The sequence below is a fragment of the Ranitomeya variabilis genome, chromosome 1, assembly GCF_051348905.1.
Source record: "Ranitomeya variabilis isolate aRanVar5 chromosome 1, aRanVar5.hap1, whole genome shotgun sequence".
Classification (NCBI taxonomy): domain Eukaryota; kingdom Metazoa; phylum Chordata; class Amphibia; order Anura; family Dendrobatidae; genus Ranitomeya; species Ranitomeya variabilis.
In genome coordinates, this window is record NC_135232.1 from 595,329,293 (window position 1) to 595,347,034 (window position 17,742).

Sequence of the window (17,742 nt, forward strand, 5' to 3'; positions counted from 1 at the left end):
ATTGTTCTTTTATTCTATAAATTTCTGACAACATGTCTCCGAAGTCCCAAGCAATAAATTTTGTATTGATTTTCTGAAAATGAGAAACGGTCAAAGTAACAAAAAAAATGCATTGCTTTCAGACCTCAAATAGTGCAAAAAAAAACAAGTTCATAATCATTTAGAAACAACAATACTAATGTTTTAACCCAGGAAGAGTTCTGAAATCAATATTTTGTGGAATAACCATGATTTTTAATCACAGCTTTCATGAATCTTGGCATGCTTTCCACCAGTCTTTCACACTGTTTCTGGGGCAAAAATTTAAGCATTTCTTCTTTGTTTGATGGCTTGTGACTATCCATCATCCTCTTGATTACATTCCAGAGGTTTTCAATGGGGGTCAGGTCTGGAGATTGGGCTGCCCATGACAGAGATTTGATGTGTTGGTCCTTCATCCACACCTTGATGGACCTAGCTGTGTGGCATGGCGCATTGTCCTGCTGGAAGACACAGTCCTCAGAGTTGAGGAACATTGCCTGAGCAGAAGGAATCAACTGTTTTTCCAGGATAACATTGTATGCGACTTGATTCATATGTCCTTCGCAAAGAACAACCTGCCCACTTCCAGCCTTGCTGAAGCATCCCCAGATCATCACCAATCCTCCACTAAATTTCACAGTGGGTGCAAGACACTGTGGCTTGTACGCCTCTCCAGGTCTCCGTCTAACCATTAGATGACCAGGTGTTGATCTGGGGATGCTTCAGGAAGGCTGGAATTTGGCAGGTTGTTCTTTGCGAAGGACATATGAATCAAGCCGCATACAAGGTTATCCTGGAAAAAAAGTTGATTCCTTCTGCTCAGGCAATGTTCCCCAACTCTGAGGACTGTTTCTTCCAGCAGGACAATGCGCCATGCCACACAGCTAGGTCCATCAAGGTGTGAATGAAGGACCACCACATCAAATCCCTGTCATGGCCAGCCCAATCTCCAGACCTGACCCCCATTGGAAACCTCTGGAATGTAATCAAGAGGAAGATGGATAGTCACCAGCCATCAAACAAAGAAGAAATGCTTAAATTTTTGCGCCAGAAGCAGTGTGAAAGACTGGTGGAGAGCATGCCAAGAAGCATGAAAGCTGTGATTAACAATCATGGTTTTTCCACAAAATATTGATTTCTGAGCTCTTCCTGAGTTAAAACATTAGTATTGTTGTATCTAAAAAGATTATGAACTTGATTTTTTTTTGCATTATTTGAGGTCTGCAAGCACTGCATGCTTATTGTTATTTTGACCATTTCTCCTTTACAGAAAAAAAATACAAAATATATTGCTTGGAACTTCAGAGACATGTTGTCAGTAGTTTATAGAATAAAAGAACAATTTACATTTTACTCAAAAATATACCTATAAAGAGAAAAATCAGACAAACTGAACATTTTGCAGTGGTCTCTTAATTTTTGCCAGAGCTGTATATAAAAAGCCCTCACTCAGCTCCGGTAACGGAAGTATCGGGGGCTTCCAGGTTACTGGTAGCACAAAGGCTCCTCCCAAGAGACATGCAGTGCCAGCTGTGCCCCCAACCCTAAATGCTGCCTCCCTTCTGCCCCAAGGGCCTGACCCGCAGTAAGGGGCCACATTTTATTCAGGCACCCTCATAGTCACTTATAAAGAATATAGATTTTGTACATTTATTGGAAAAAAATGAGAAATTGCTGATAAATGTTTAAACCTTTTCTAAAAAATGACGCAGACACAGTGTGGCCACTAGGCGGCTCCTATTGGCAGGAACATGGCTGACCCGTTGGCATAACAACGGAGGACGCGCTGTGTGTGGCACTTTACAGCGCTGGTTGCTTGGCACTACAGGACCGCGCTGCTCTGTGCACGTGACCGCGCTGCTCGAATCCGGGACCCGCGGTGGCTGAGGCAGCGAGTACTAATTACAGCACAGCCACAGCGACCCTCGCAGACGACCTGCCCGACCTCCGCACGCACGGATTATTTATCATGCACCGTACATAACAGCTGCTCTAACACCCGCCACGAAGCCGCCGCGGCCATGTTTCTTTCTCTCGCCCTACTTCCGGTGTAAAGTCCTGTTTTAGAAGCTGATTGGTTGATAGCTGAACCGGACTGCGTTCCGTGGTTACCATAGTTACAGGACGCTGAGCCTGCAAGAGGTGCGTGTGTAGCATGGCACTACATATCCCAGCAAGGTTACACCGGTGCTAAGAACTGTCACTCCTGCCTGCAGGATCATCAGGATTGTGACTATGGGGAAGAAGGTTGAAAAGAGGGATAAGACCGGGAGAGAGACCACCGAGGAGGAGGCGAGGGGCGCAGGTACCGCCTGGATCTAATCCTGTGCGATACTGACTGCTGAGCCGTGTATCTAATCCTATCCTGTGTGATACTGTCTGCTGAGCCGTGTATCTAATCCTATCCTGTGTGATACTGACTGCTGAGCCGTGTATCTAATCCTATCCTGTGTGATACTGTCTGCTGAGCCGTGTATCTAATCCTATCCTGTGTGATTCTGTCTGCTGAGCCGTGTATCTAACCCTATCCTGTGTGATACTGACTGCTGGGCCATGTATCTAATCCTATCCTGTGTGATACTGTCTGCTGAGCCGTGTGTCTAATCCTATCCTGTGTGATACTGTCTGCTGAGCCGTGTATCTAATCCTATCCTGTGTGATACTGACTGCTGAGCCGTGTATCTAACCCTATCCTGTGTGATACTGACTGCTGGGCCATGTATCTAATCCTATCCTGTGTGATACTGTCTGCTGAGCCGTGTGTCTAATCCTATCCTGTGTGATACTGTCTGCTGAGCCGTGTATCTAATCCTATCCTGTGTGATACTGTCTGCTGAGCCGTGTGTCTAATCCTATCCTGTGTGATACTGTCTGCTGAGCCGTGTATCTAATCCTATCCTGTGTGATACTGTCTGCTGAGCCGTGTATCTAATCCCATCCTGTGTGATACTGCCTGCTGGGCTGTGTATCTAATCCTATCCTGTGTGATACTGCCTGCTGGGCTGTGTATCTAATCCTATCCTGTGTGATACTGTCTGCTGGGCTGTGTATCTAATCCTATCCTGTGTGATACTGTCTGCTGAGCCGTGTATCTAATCCTATCCGGTGTGATACTGTCTGCTGGGCTGTGTATCTAATCCTATCCGGTGTGATACTGACTGCTGAGCTGTGTATCTAATCCTATCCTGTGTGATACTGTCTGCTGGGCTGTGTATCTAATCCTATCCGGTGTGATACTGACTGCTGAGCTGTGTATCTAATCCTCTCCTGTGTGATACTGTCTGCTGAGCCGTGTGTCTAATCCTATCCTGTGTGATACTGCCTGCTGGGCTGTGTATCTAATCCTATCCTGTGTGATACTGTCTGCTGAGCTGCGTATCTAATCCTATCCTGTGTGATACTGTCTGCTGGGCTGTGTATCTAATCCTATCCGGTGTGATACTGTCTGCTGGGCTGTGTATCTAATCCTATCCGGTGTGATACTGACTGCTGAGCTGTGTATCTAATCCTATCCTGTGTGATACTGTCTGCTGGGCTGTGTATCTAATCCTATCCGGTGTGATACTGACTGCTGAGCTGTGTATCTAATCCTATCCTGTGTGATTCTGTCTGCTGAGCAGTGTATCTAATCCTCTCCCGTGTGATACTGTCTGCTGAGCCGTGTATCTAATCCTATCCTGTGTGATTCTGTCTGCTGAGCTGTGTATCTAATCCTCTCCCGTGTGATACTGTCTGCTGAGCCGTGTATCTAATCCTATCCCGTGTGATTCTGTCTGCTGAGCTGTGTATCTAATCCTCTCCCGTGTGATACTGTCTGCTGAGCCGTGTATCTAATCCTATCCCGTGTGATTCTGTCTGCTGAGCTGTGTATCTAATCCTATCCTGTGTGATACTGTCTGCTGAGCTTTGTATCTAATCCTATCCTGTGTGATACTGTCTGCTGAGCCGTGTATCTAATCCTATCCTGTGTGATACTGTATGCTGAGCTGTGTATCTAATCCTATCCCGTGTGATACTGTCTGCTGAGCCGTGTATCTAATCCTATCCTGTGTGATACTGTCTGCTGAGCTGTGTATCTAATCCTGTCCTGTGTGATACTGTCTGCTGAGCCGTGTATCTAATCCTATCCTGTGTGATACTGTCTGCTGAGCCGTGTATCTAATCATATTCTGTGTGATACTGTCTGCTGAGCCGTGTATCTAATCCTATCCTGTGTGATACTGTCTGCTGAGCCGTGTATCTAATCCTATCCTGTGTGATACTGTCTGCTGAGCCGTATATCTAATCCTTTCCTGTGTGATACTGTCTGCTGAGCCGTGTATCCAATCCTATCCTGTGTGATACCCTCTGCTGAGCCGTGTATCTAATCCTATCCTGTGTGATACCGTCTGCTGAGCCGTGTATCTAATCCTCTCCTGTGTGATACTGTCTGCTGAGCTGTGTATCTAATCCTATCCTGTGTGATATTGTCTGCTGAGCTGTGTATCTAATGCTATCCTGTGTGATAATGTCTGCTGAGCTGTGTATCTAATCCTGTCTGATACTGTCTGCTTAGCTGTCTATGTAATCCTGTCCTGTGTAATACTGTCTGCTGAGCCGTGTATCTAATCCTATGATACTCTGTTGAGCCGTGTATCTAATACTATCCTGTGTGATACTGTCTGCTGAGCTGTGTATCTAATCCTGTCCTGTGTGATACTGACTGCTGAGCCGTGTATCTAATTCTATCCTGTGTGATACCCTCTGCTGAGCTGTGTATCTAATCCTATCTTGTGTGATACTGTCTGCTGAGCCGTGTATCTAATCCTATCCTTTGTGATAGGATTAGATACACAGCTCAGCAGACACTATCACAAAGGATAGGATTAGATACACAGCTCATCAGTCAGTATCACAGAGGATTAGATACACGGCTCAGCAGACAGTATCACACTAGATTAGATACACGGCTCAGCAGACAGTATCGCACAGGATAGGATTAGATACACAGCGCAGCAGACAGTATCACACAGGATAGGATTAGATACACGGCTCAGCAGACAGTATCACACAGGATAGGATTAGATACACGGCTCAGCAGACAGTATCACACAGGATAGGATTAGATACACGGCTCAGCAGACAGTATCATAGGATTAGATACACGGTTCAGCAGACAGTATCACACAGGACAGGATTAAATAGACAGCTAAGCAGACAGTATCAGACAGGATTAGATACACAGCTCAGCAGACAGTATCACACAGGAGAGGATTAGATACACAGCTCACCATACAGTATCGCAAAGGTTAGGATTAGATAACACGGCTCAGCAGACAGTATCACACAGGATAGGATTAGATACACGGCTCAGCAGACAGTATCACACAGAACAGGATTAGATACACAGCTCAGCAGACAGTATCACACAGGATAGGACTAGATACACAGCTCAGCAGACACTATCCTGTGTGATACTGTCTGCTGAGCTGTGTATCTAATCCTGTTCTGTGTGATACTGTCTGCTGAGCCGTGTATCTAATTCTATCCTGTGTGATACCCCCTGCTGAGCTGCATATCTAATCCTATCCTGTGTGATACTGTCTGCTGTGCCGTGTATCTAATCCTATCCTGTGTGATACTGTCTGCTGAGCCGTGTTATCTAATCCTAACCTTTGCGATACTGTATGGTGAGCTGTGTATCTAATCCTCTCCTGTGTGATACTGTCTGCTGAGCTGTGTGTCTAATCCTGTCTGATACTGTCTGCTTAGCTGTCTATTTAATCCTGTCCTGTGTGATACTGTCTGCTGAACCATGTATCTAATCCTATGATACTGTCTGCTGAGCCGTGTATCTAATCCTATCCTGTGTGATACTGTCTGCTGAGCCGTGTATCTAATCCTATCCTGTGTGATACTGTCTGCTGAACCGTGTATCTAATCCTATGATACTGTCTGCTGAGCCGTGTATCTAATCCTATCCTGTGTGATACTTTCTGCTGAGCCGTGTATCTAATCCTATCCTGTGTGATACTGTCTGCTGAGCCGTGTATCTAATCCTATCCTGTGTGATACTGTCTGCTGCGCTGTGTATCTAATCCTATCCTGTGCAATACTGTCTGCTGAGCCGTGTATCTAATCTAGTGTGATACTGTCTGCTGAGCCGTGTATCTAATCCTCTGTGATACTGACTGATGAGCTGTGTATCTAATCCTATCCTGTGTGATACTGACTGTTGAGCTGTGTATCTAATCCTATCCTGTGTGATACTGTCTGCTGAGCCGTGTATCTAATCCTATCCTGTGTGATACTGTCTGCTGAGCCGTGTATCTAATCCTATCCTGTGTTATACTGACTGATGAGCTGTGTATCTAATCCTATCCTGTGTGATACTGACTGTTGAGCTGTGTATCTAATCCTATCCTGTGTGATACTGTCTGCTGAGTCGTGTATCTAATCCAGTGTGTTACTGTCTGCTGAGCTGTGTATCTAATCCTGCGTGATTCGTCCTCTCTCCTCAGGTAATCCGGAGAAGCCGTTGCCCTCCGCCGGTAAGATTAGTGGGGTCTTCCCTCCTAGCACGTGTCTGGTTCTCCTACCTATCTGTCAGTAGGGCGTTGGTCTGGCGCTGGACATTCCCACCACCAGCTGTATATAGTAGTTAGTCTTCTGGGTGCTCTCTATCTGGGGGAGGGCTCACTATCTGGGGGAGGGCTCACTATCTTGAGGAGGGGCTCTCTATCTGGAGGAGGGCTCGATATCTGGGGGAGGGCTGGATATCTGGGGGAGGGCTCGATATCTGGAGGAGGGCTCAGTATCTAGGGCGGCTTACTTTTAAGGGAGAGCTCAGTGTCTGGGAGAGGACTCACTATCTGGGGAGGGCTCAAGATCTATTCTAGGGGGAAGGCTCACTATCTGGGGGAGGGCTCAGTTTCTAGGGGGGAGGATCACTATCTTGGAGGGGCTGTATCTGGGGGAGGGCTCAGTTTCTAGGGGGGAGGCTCACTATCTGGGGGAGGCTCAGTATCTGGGAGAGGGCTCACAATCTGGGGAGGGCTCCGGATCTAGGGGGAATGCTCACTATCTTGGAGGGGCTCAGTATCTGGGGGAGGGCTCAATTTCTAGGGGGGAGGCTCACTATCTTGGAGGGGCTCACTATCTGGGGGAGGGCTCAGTTTCTAGGGGGGAGGCTCACTATCTTGGAGGGGCTCTATCTGGGGGAGGGCTCAGTTTCTAGGGGGAGGCTCACTATCTTGGAGGGGCTCACTATCTGGGGGAGGGCTCAGTTTCTAGGGGGGAGGCTCACTATCTTGGAGGGGCTCAGTATCTGGGGAGGGCTCAGTATCTGGGAGAGGGCTCACTATCTTGGAGGGGCTCACTTTCTGGGGAGGGCTCACTATCTTGGAGGGGCTCACTATCTGGGGGAGGGCTCAGTTTCTAGGGGGGAGGCTCACTATCTTGGACGGGCTCACTATCTGGGGAGGACTCAGGATCTAGGGGTGGGGCTCACTATCTGGGGATGGCTTAGGATTCTAGAAGTGGGGCTCACTATCTGGGGGAGGCTCACTATCTTGGAGGGCTCAGTATCTAGGGGGGGCTCACTATGTTGTAGGGGCTCACTATCTGGGGGAGGGTGCAGTATCTAGGAGGAGGCTTACTATCTTTGAGGGGCTCACTATCTGGGGAGGGCTCAGTATCTAGGAGGGAGGCTCACTATGTTGGAGGGGCTCACTATCTGGGGGAGGGCTCAATTTCTAGGGGAGGCTCACTATCTTGGAGGGGCTCACTATGAGGGGGGAGGCTCACTATCTTGGAGGGGCTCAGTATCTGGGGGAGGGCTCAGTATCTGGGGGAGGGCTCACTGTCTAGGAGTGCTCACTATCGGGGGGTTCACTGTCTGGGCGGAGGCTCACTATCTGGGGAGGGCTCAGTATCTAGGGGGAGGCTCATATGTTGGAGGGGCTCACTATCTGGGGAGGGCTCAGTTTCTAGGGGGGAGGCTCACTATGTTGGAGGGGCTCACTATGGGGGAGGTGGAAGGCTCACTATCTTGGAGGGGCTCAGTATCTGGGGGAGGGTTCACTGTCTGGGGGGCTCACTGTCTAGCAGTGCTCACGTTCGGGGGGCTCACTATCTTGGAGGGGCTCAATATCTGGGGGAGGGTTCACTGTCCGGGGGGCTCACTGTCTAGGAGTGCTCACGTTCGGGGGGCTCACTGTCTGGGGGGAGGTTCACTATCTGGGGGAGGGCTCAGTTTCTAGGGGGAGGCTCACTATCTTGGAGGGGCTCACTATCTGGGGAGGACTCAGGATCTAGGGGTGGGGCTCACTATCTGGGGATGGCTTAGGATTCTAGAAGTGGGGCTCACTATCTGGGGGAGGCTCACTATCTTGGAGGGCTCAGTATCTAGGGGGAGGCTCACTATGTTGTAGGGGCTCACTATCTGGGGGAGGGTGCAGTATCTAGGAGGAGGCTCACTATCTTTGAGGGGCTCACTATCTGGGGAGGGCTCAGTATCTAGGAGGGAGGCTCACTATGTTGGAGGGGCTCACTATCTGGGGGAGGGCTCAATTTCTAGGGGAGGCTCACTATCTTGGAGGGGCTCACTATGGGGGAGGGGGAGGCTCACTATCTTGGAGGGGCTCAGTATCTGGGGGAGCGCTCAGTATCTGGGGGAGGGCTCAGTGTCTGGGGGAGGGCTCACTGTCTGGGGGGTGCTCACTGTCTAGGAGTGCTCACTATTGGGGGGTTCACTGTCTGGGCGGAGGCTCACTATCTGGGGAGGGCTCAGTATCTGGGGGAGGGTTCACTGTCTGGGGGGCTCACTGTCTAGGAGTGCTCACGTTCGGGAAGATTACTATCTTGGAGGGGCTCAATATCTGGGGGAGGGTTCACTGTCTGGGGGGCTTACTGTCTAGGAGTGCTCACGTTCGGGGGGCTCACTGTCTGGGGGGAGGCTCACTATCTGGGGGGATGCTCACTATCTGTGGGGCTCCGTTCGTCTAACCATCTAGTGCCTGGACCCCACAGATGACTACCAGTGCACCGGCCTCCTGGAGCAGGACTTCACTCAGCTGTGCTCCCGCCTGGGCTTCATGGAGATCCCTAGAGTGGTCCCCCGACCTCGGCCCCCGGGCACCCCGGCCTCTGACAGGAACGTTTTTGGTAAGTCTTGGGCAGAGCTGTCCTTTAACCCTTCTCTCTCCCCCATTATTGCTCTGTGCTTTTCAGCAGATGAATCCGACTCCTGGGACAAGGACAGCCTGAGCGGCTCGGCCCCCCGAGACTGCTATTCCTACTTCAGGCCAAGCATTCGGGTGGAGCTGGAGGGAGAGGACGCGCGATCTATTCGGGAGGTCTGCATCAAGGGTGAGTGGGGTTACCTTAGTTTTGATATTGCCCATGTTTTGACCCCCGCCGCTTATAGGTAGAGAATTCCCTAAACTGCACCACCATGTCTGTTGTTGACAGGCTGGAAGATCGACGAGAAGATGATGGGAGTCTTTGCCAAATGTCTACCAGCTCTGACCAACCTCCAGAAGATCAAGTGAGGAAACCACCAGCATTGCTGACTCTCTCCCCGAGTGTTGCACAGCCCTGATTCCCCATCCTTTGTGTCTCCTCCCAGCCTGTGGAACGTCGGCCTGACGGACGCAACCTTCTCCTCCCTGGTGACCATTCTGCAGAGCTGTCCAGGCGTCAAGTAAGCAGGGGGTGGTCCTTTATTATTGCTTGCTTACTTATTTTTTTCTTTAGTTTTTTTTATCTCCTCTTCTTCCACGAACTGTCAAGTTTTTTATTCCACCTTCCACATATTAGGCCAAAAATAGGGGAAAAAAATAATGAAAAATAGGGAGTGGGGGTGGAATCGAAATGTTGTGAAATAGTGACCATTGCAGGGTTAAATAATTTCCATCATCAATCGGACTTTGATAGATCAGATATTTTTATTTTATAAATTTTTTTAATTTAAATTTTTAGATGAAACTTTTATTATTTATATTTTTCCACCTTTTTTCTTGTTACTTTGTAATGTATTTTTGCGCCCTGTGTTGCGGACCCTGCCAGCATTAGATTGCTTTGTATTATATGCCGCACTTCTTTCCAGCATTCATAGGTTGGCCTAGATGGCGAAGGTTGAGAGTGGGGGTCTGTGGTCCCAGCGGTTCCCCATGATCTTGTTTTCGGGGGAAAGGATTGCGCCACCTTGTGCCTTTTAAATGCTCCTGTAGGAGATTGATGGCAGCATTTAATGGTTAGAAAGCAGCGCTCTGAGCTCGCTCAGGTCTCTTCTGTTACAGGCTGGTGATGGCAGCATTACATAGCTCCTATTTCCCCCCACATACAGCCAACATGTACTAGTATGGAGGTGTTGGACCCCCTATATAATGCCATAGCACATACCTGTCCGTGTTTTCCAGGGTTCTGTCACTAGAAGGAAACCCCTTGCCCGACCAGTCGTATCACAGGTTAATCTCTGAGGATTTGGGGTAAGTAATGGGAACCATCTTCTGAAATGATAATGTACCACCAGGATCCGCCATCATTTTATGGTTAGAGGCAGTGTCATCTTTTAAGACCCTGAATATAAAGGGTCGGCAAAGCTTAGTGGATGAGGTGATGAGGGTGGATGACACCAGCTAAGCTGCCATTTTTTTTGCCTTCACAGGTTGGTCCAGATATCCCTCAGAAATAACCAAATCAGTGACGTCGGGGCCCAACTCATCGGCCGAGCCCTGCAGGGCCTGAAAGTGGCTAACAAGAACCTGGCTGCCCTCGTCCTCAGCTACAATCACATCACGGACATGGGGGCAGGCTATATCGCCAAAGTAAGGACAGATCCTCTGCTGGTCCAGGACCCTCAGGGTCGGAATCGAAAGGTCATGACTCGGAATCATGCTTTATTACAGGCCTTAAGGTTCAACCGGTCACTGCTGTCCCTCAACCTGTCCAGTAACTTGATCGGAGACCAGGGGGCCCTAGCGTTGGCTGAGGTTGGTACTTAACCATATATCCTCGCTGCCCACCTGCCCTGTTGGTATAACATTGCCCTATCCTGCTCGGCCCTAGGTTCTGGGACGCTTTGCGTTAACTAATCCAGAAATTGTGGAGAGGAGACGACTGTTCCTGGAGAAGGATGCTCATGACCAGCCCAGATCAGTGAGGAGCAGCGCCACCATAATTGGCTGTGAGTGCTACCGGCTCATGCCAGGATTAATAGTTACCTTTTTTTATTTTTACAGCCAACCATATCACGGCACGCTGATGCCAAGAGTGAGCGACCGCTCAGCCACCACAGTGGCTCCGCAGTGGAGAAAGCCGAGAAATCGATGGGGCAGAAGACTAAAACGAGCGTCACAAAGAAGAAAGAGAAGGAAAAGGTGAGCACAATGGACCCGAGCCTGACCGTACCGTAGTTCGGATCTCCCCATATACGAGAGAACACCAGAAATACCACATGGCCAGCCTTACTCAGTGTGGAGAAGGCACGCACTGAGATGTAAAATGAATTTGTTTCAGGATCCCCAAAAGAAAGAAGAGAAAACTAATGTCAGCCAGGCGACAACTGGGACCTCTGCTGTGGGAACACAGTCTGGAGCCGCTAAGAAGGAGGACGCTAAAGCAGCCAAAAAACGTAAGCAACCTGGTCTGATTCCTAAAAACTGTCAGTCTCGGAATAGTAATACTGCCATCACATGTCATAGAAATGTTCAAAGCTGAGGAGAAGAACACAAGAGGAAAAGCGGTGAAGTCTGCTACCAAGAGAGCGCCACAACCCGAGCACGAGGTAAGAGACAAGAACACCTAAGAGTCCGCACTTCACCTCTGATTACTATAATACTGCCCCTATGTACAAGAATATAACTACTATAATACTGCCCCTATGTGCAAGAATATAACTACTATAAGACTATGTGCACACTTTGCGGCGTGCTCTGCGGGTTCTCCCGCAGCGGATTTGATAAATCTGCAGGGCAAAACCGCTGCGGTTATCCCTGCAGATTTATCGCGGTTAGTTTTGCGGTTTCCGCTGCGGGTTTACTCCTATACTATTGATGCTGCATATGCAGCAATATATCAAATAAACCAAAGAGAAAAAAAGCAGTCTAAAGTCCAATTATATGCAAATAGGAAAACAATCTTTATTAAGAATAACAGGTAAACCTTTTTCAAGGCATCAAGCCGAAACGCGCGTCGGGGAGGGCGCAGCAGTGAGTGCATAGTGATCTACATCTTTTCCATACGGGTATGTACTATCTCCTAAACTATGACTGTGTTTACTATGAGTTACATTAAGCGGCAGCTATGTCTGCATTACTTTGTAGATATGGTACATTGTCCCTAATAATGGATATCTATATATGCACTCGTCTGTGCCCTGTTTATGCTTGCTGAGAATACTATGAGGGATCCTTTCCCTGCTATTCTGTTTACCTGTTATTCTTAATAAAGATTGTTTTCCTATTTGCATATAATTGGACTTTAGACTGCTTTTTTTCTCTTTGGTTTATTTGATATATTGAATTGCAGTTTGTCCGGTACAGTCCGACCCAGTATTAGGATGTATGTGGTTTCTACAGTGTTTATATTTATGATTATTCGCTATATTTAACTGGGATGTTTTTCATTACGTATTGTTGGTATATGCAGCAATATGCAGCATCAATAGTAATGTTAAAAATAATAAAAAATGGGTATACTCACCCTCTGACGTCCCGATCTCCTCGGCGCTGCACGCGGCGGTCCCGTTTCAAAGATGCTGTGCGAGAAGGACCTTCGTGACGTCACGCTCATGTGACCGCGACGTCACGGTCATGTGACCGCGACGTCACCGCAGGTCCTGCTCGCACAGCAACCCTGCGACCGGACAGCCGCGTGCAGCGCTGAGAGGTGAGTATATCATTATTTTTTATTTTTATTCTTTTTTTTTTAACACTAATATGGTTCCCAGGGCCTGGAGGAGAGTCTCCTCTCCTCCACCCCGGGTACCATCTGCACATTATCCGCTTACTTCCCGCATCGTGGGCACAGCCCCATGCGGGAAGTTAGCGGATCAATGCATTCCTATGTGTGCAGAATCGCAGCGATTCTGCACAAAGAAGTGACATGCTGCGGAATTAAAACCGCTGCGTTTCTGCGCGGTTTTTCCCGCAGCATGTGCACAGCGGATTGCGGTTTCCATAGGGTTTACATGTAAATGTAAACGCTATGGAAACTGCTGCGGACCCGCAGCATCAAAATCGCCGCGGATCCGCGGTAAAACCCGCAAAGTGTGAACATGGCCTAAATACTGCCCTTATGTACAAGAATTTAACTACTATAATACTGCCCCTATGTACAAGAATATAACTACTATAATACTGCCCCTATGTACAAGAATATAACTACTATAATACTGCTCCCCATGTACAAGAATATAACTACTATAATACTGCCACTATGTACAAGAATATAACTACTATAATACTGCCCCTATAGTAGTTATATTCTTGTACATAGGGGCAGTATTATAGTAGTTATATTCTTGTACATAATACTGCCCCTATGTACAAGAATATAACTACTATAATACGGCCTCCTCTGTACAAGTATATAGCTACTATAATACTGCCCCTATGTACAAGAATATAACTACTATAATACTGCCTCTATGTACAAGAATATAAATACTATAATAGTGCCCCTATGTACAAGAATATAACTACTATAATACTGCCCTATGTACAAGAATATAACTACTATAATACTGCCCCTATGTACAAGAATATAACTACTATAATGCTGCTCCTATGTACAAGAATATACTATAATACTGCCCCATGTACAAGAATATAACTACTATAATACTGCCCCTATGTACAAGAATATAACTACTATAATACTGCCCATATGTATAAGAATATAACTACTATAATACTGCCCCCTATGTACAAGAATATAAGTACTATAATACTGCCCCCTAAGTACAAGAATATAACTACTAAAATACTGCCCATATGTATAAGAATATAACTACTATAATACTGCCCCCTATGTACAAGAATATAACTACTATAATACTGCCCCCTAAGTACAAGAATATAACTACTATAATACTGCCCATATGTATAAGAATATAACTACTATAACACTGCCCCCTATGTACAAGAATATAACTATACTAGACTGTGGCCCGACTCTAACGCATCATGTATTCTAGAATATGCATGTCCACGTAGTATATGGACAATGATGATTCCAGAATTCACGGCAGACTGTGCCCATCGCTGATTGGTCGAGGCAACCTTTATGACATCATCGTCGCCATGGCAACCATTATGACATCTACGTCGATACTGTGCCCGTCACTGAATCAGAGACGCGGGATGTCTACGTCCTTTATGACATCATCGTCGCTGATTGGTCGAGGCCTGGCGGCCTCGACCAATCAGAGCCGCGGGATTTCCAGGACAGACAGAAAGACAGACAGACAGATGGAAAAACCCTTAGACAATTATATATATAGATAATACTGCCTCCTCTGTACAAGAATATTACTACTATAATACTGCCCCTATGTACAAGCATATAACTACTATAATACTGCTCCTATGTACAAGAATATAACTACTATAATACTGCTCCTATGTACAAGAATATAACTACTATAATACTGCCCCCTATGTACAAGAATATTACTACTATAATACTGCCCCCTATGTACAAGAATATAACTACTATAATACTGCCCCGTGTGGATGAACCTGGAAGTGTATTATGAAGTGGCTTTGATCATTTGCAGCAGACAGAGGCCTCTGATGTCACTCTCCCTTTGCTGGAAGCAGCTGAATTTCGTGACGGGAATGTTTATCTGCCAGGAAATAAAGTTCTGATGAACCTGAACCTTTCCCGTAAGTGTCGCCTCCTGCAGTCAGGGTCAGACATGTGTCCGGAGGGAGCAGTGGAACGCCAGATACACATCCCTTTATTGTATTCATCAGATTTAGAAGTGCGCCTCCTGGAGGTAGAATATAATACTGATATTTCAGAGTTGGACTGTTGTGTACAGGTAACAGGGTCACCGAGAAGGGTCTGCATGGCTTCCTAACAGTAATGAAAGCTCAAGTACAGGAGGCTAAAGCATCGTCTAGTGCCAGGACTCACACAGGACTACTTCGGCTGTCCCTGGGGGTAAGACTTCCAAAACCCAAAGATCTAAATTAAAGGGGGTTCTCTACTTTGGTTAAAGCTAACATATTTTAAGGGTCTGTAGACTATAATCTGTTCCCCAACCTAACTGATCATGCTCTTTCCTTTCATCTCCAGAAGAACAGGTTTCCAGCAGAAAGTCCGACCTTTGCCCAGATCCAGGAGATTATGTTCTTGCGGGACCCCATCCACAAATCCTCCAGGTCCTCTGAAGACGAGCAGGTCATGTGACAGGCTCCAGGAATATCCCAGTGATGTCATCGATCAAAGGAAGTGACATCATCATGTGAATGTGCAGCGGTACTATATTAACATCTTTAAAAAGATCTTATACTGTACATTTGAATGAAAAATATTAATAAATGGATAATACCGCCCTCACTATTACCACCCATTTTTTTCTTTAAAGGGTTTGTACACCTTTAGGTGTGTGTGTGTGTGTGTATGTATGTATATATATATATATATATATATATATATATATATATATATATATATACTAGCTACTGAACCCGTTCTACGCCCGGGTGGCGAGCATTTATATTGGAATATGGTCTCCATCCTGGTATGTGCTGCTCCCATCCTGTCATATGCTGCTCCATCCTGCGCCCCCATCCTGTCATGTGCTGCTCCACCGTGTCATGTGCTGCTCCATCCTGCGCCCCCATCCTGTCATGTGCTGCTCCACCGTGTCATGTGCTGCTCCATCCTGCATCCCCATCCTGTCATGTGCTGCTCCACCGTGTCATGTGCTGCTCCATCCTGCGCCCCCATCCTGTCATGTGCTGCTCCACCGTGTCATGTGCTGCTCCATCCTCATCCCCATCCTGTCATGTGCTCCCATCCTGCGCCCCCATCCTATCACGTGCTGCTCCATCCTGCGCCCCCATCAGTGCGGGCGGCTGTGCTGAGTGCGGGCGGCTGTATGTGGCTGTGCTGAGTGCGGGCGGCTGTATGTGGCTGTGCTGAGTGCGGGCGGCTGTATGTGACGTGGCTGTGCTGGGTGCGGGCGGCTGTGCTGGGTGCGGCAGCTGTGGACGGCTGTGCTGGGTGCGGTGGCTGTGCTGGGTGCAGCGGCTGTGCTGGGTGCAGCGGCTGTGCGTGGCTGTAGGCGGCTGTGGGAGGCTGTGCTGGGTGCGGCGGCTGTGCGTGGCTGTGGGCGGCTGTGCTGGGTGCGGCGGCTGTGCTGGGTGCGGTGGCTGTGCTGGGTGCGGCAGCTGTCCGTGGCTGTAGGCGGCTGTGCGTGGCTGTGCTGGGTGCGGAGGCTGTGCATGGCTGTGGCGGCTGTGCGTGGCTGTGCTGGGTGCGGCGGCTGTGCTGGGTGCGGCGGATGTGCTGGGTGCGGCGGCTGTGCTGGGTGCGGCGGCTGTGGGTGGCTGTGCTGGGTGCAGCGGTTGTGCGTGGCTGTGGGCGGCTGTGCTGGGTGCGGCGGCTGTGGGCGGCTGTGCGTGGCTGTGCTGGGTGCGGCGGCTGTGCTGGGTGCGGCGGCTGTGCTGGGTGCGGCGGCTGTCCGTGGCTGTGGGCGGCTGTGCGTGGCTGTGGGAGGCTGTGCGTGGCTGTAGGCGGCTGTGCGTGGCTGTGCATGGCTGTGCTGGGTGCGGCGGATGTGCTGGGTGCGGCGGCTGTGCTGGGTGCGGCGGCTGTGCTGGGTGCGGCGGCTGTGCTGGGTGCGGCGGCTGTGCGTGGCTGTGGGCTGTGCGTGGCTGTGGGCGGCTGTGCTGGGTGCGGCGGCTGTGGTCGGCTGTGCTGGGTGCGGCGGCTGTGCGTGGCTATGGGTGGCTGTACGTGGCTGTGGGCGGCTGTGCTGGGTGCGGCGGCTGTGCGTGGCTGTGGTCGGCTGTGCTGGGTGCGGCTGTGCGTGGCTGTGGGCGGCTGTGCGTGGCTGTGGGCGGCTGTGCTGGGTGCGGCGGCTGTGCGTGGCTGTGGTCGGCTGTGCTGGGTGCGGCTGTCCGTGGCTGTAGGCGGCTGTGCGTGGCTGTGCTGGGTGTGGCGGCTGTGCGTGGCTGTGCTGGGTGCGGCGGCTGTGCTGGGTGCGGCGGATGTGCTGGGTGCGGCGGCTGTGCTGGGTGCGGCGGCTGTGGGTGGCTGTGCTGGGTGCAGCGGTTGTGCGTGGCTGTGGGCGGCTGTGCTGGGTGCGGCGGCTGTGCGTGGCTGTGGGCGGCTGTGCGTGGCTGTGGGCGGCTGTGCTGGGTGCGGCGGCTGTGCTGGGTGCGGCGGCTGTGCTGGGTGCGGCGGCTGTCCGTGGCTGTGGGCAGCTGTGCGTGGCTGTGGGAGGCTGTGCGTGGCTGTAGGCGGCTGTGCGTGGCTGTGGCGGCTGTGCATGGCTGTGCTGGGTGCGGCGGATGTGCTGGGTGCAGCGGCTGTGCTGGGTGCGGCGGCTGTGCTGGGTGCGGCGGCTGTGCGTGGCTGTGGGCTGTGCGTGGCTGTGGGCGGCTGTGCTGGGTGCGGCGGCTGTGCTGGGTGCGGCGGCTGTGCGTGGCTATGGGTGGCTGTACGTGGCTGTGCTGGGTGCGGCGGCTGTGCGTGGCTGTGCTGGGTGCGGCTGTGCGTGGC

At 49.7% G+C, this 17,742-nt stretch overlaps 1 protein-coding gene across 5 annotated transcripts; it reads left to right on the plus strand.

Annotated features, from left to right (window-relative positions):
- The first annotated feature begins 1,809 nt into the window (after positions 1-1,809).
- On the plus strand, positions 1,810-15,570 carry LRRC71 (leucine rich repeat containing 71). Of its 5 annotated transcripts, XM_077258750.1 has the most exons (17): positions 1,810-2,163; positions 2,238-2,326; positions 6,522-6,551; positions 9,031-9,165; positions 9,232-9,369; positions 9,472-9,547; positions 9,629-9,703; positions 10,422-10,490; positions 10,670-10,829; positions 10,911-10,994; positions 11,071-11,160; positions 11,244-11,381; positions 11,521-11,635; positions 11,706-11,788; positions 14,783-14,891; positions 15,050-15,171; positions 15,307-15,570. In XM_077258750.1, exons 2-17 carry the CDS (start codon positions 2,257-2,259, stop codon positions 15,418-15,420), a joined length of 1,608 nt encoding a protein of 535 aa, XP_077114865.1. In that variant the 5' UTR covers positions 1,810-2,163; positions 2,238-2,256; the 3' UTR covers positions 15,421-15,570. The 5 variants fall into 5 exon arrangements, with proteins under 5 accessions (XP_077114865.1, XP_077114888.1, XP_077114856.1 ...); XM_077258773.1 differs by lacking the exon at positions 2,238-2,326 and having other exon boundaries at positions 2,076-2,163; XM_077258741.1 differs by lacking the exon at positions 1,810-2,163 and having other exon boundaries at positions 2,170-2,326.
- The last annotated feature ends 2,172 nt before the right edge of the window (positions 15,571-17,742 follow it).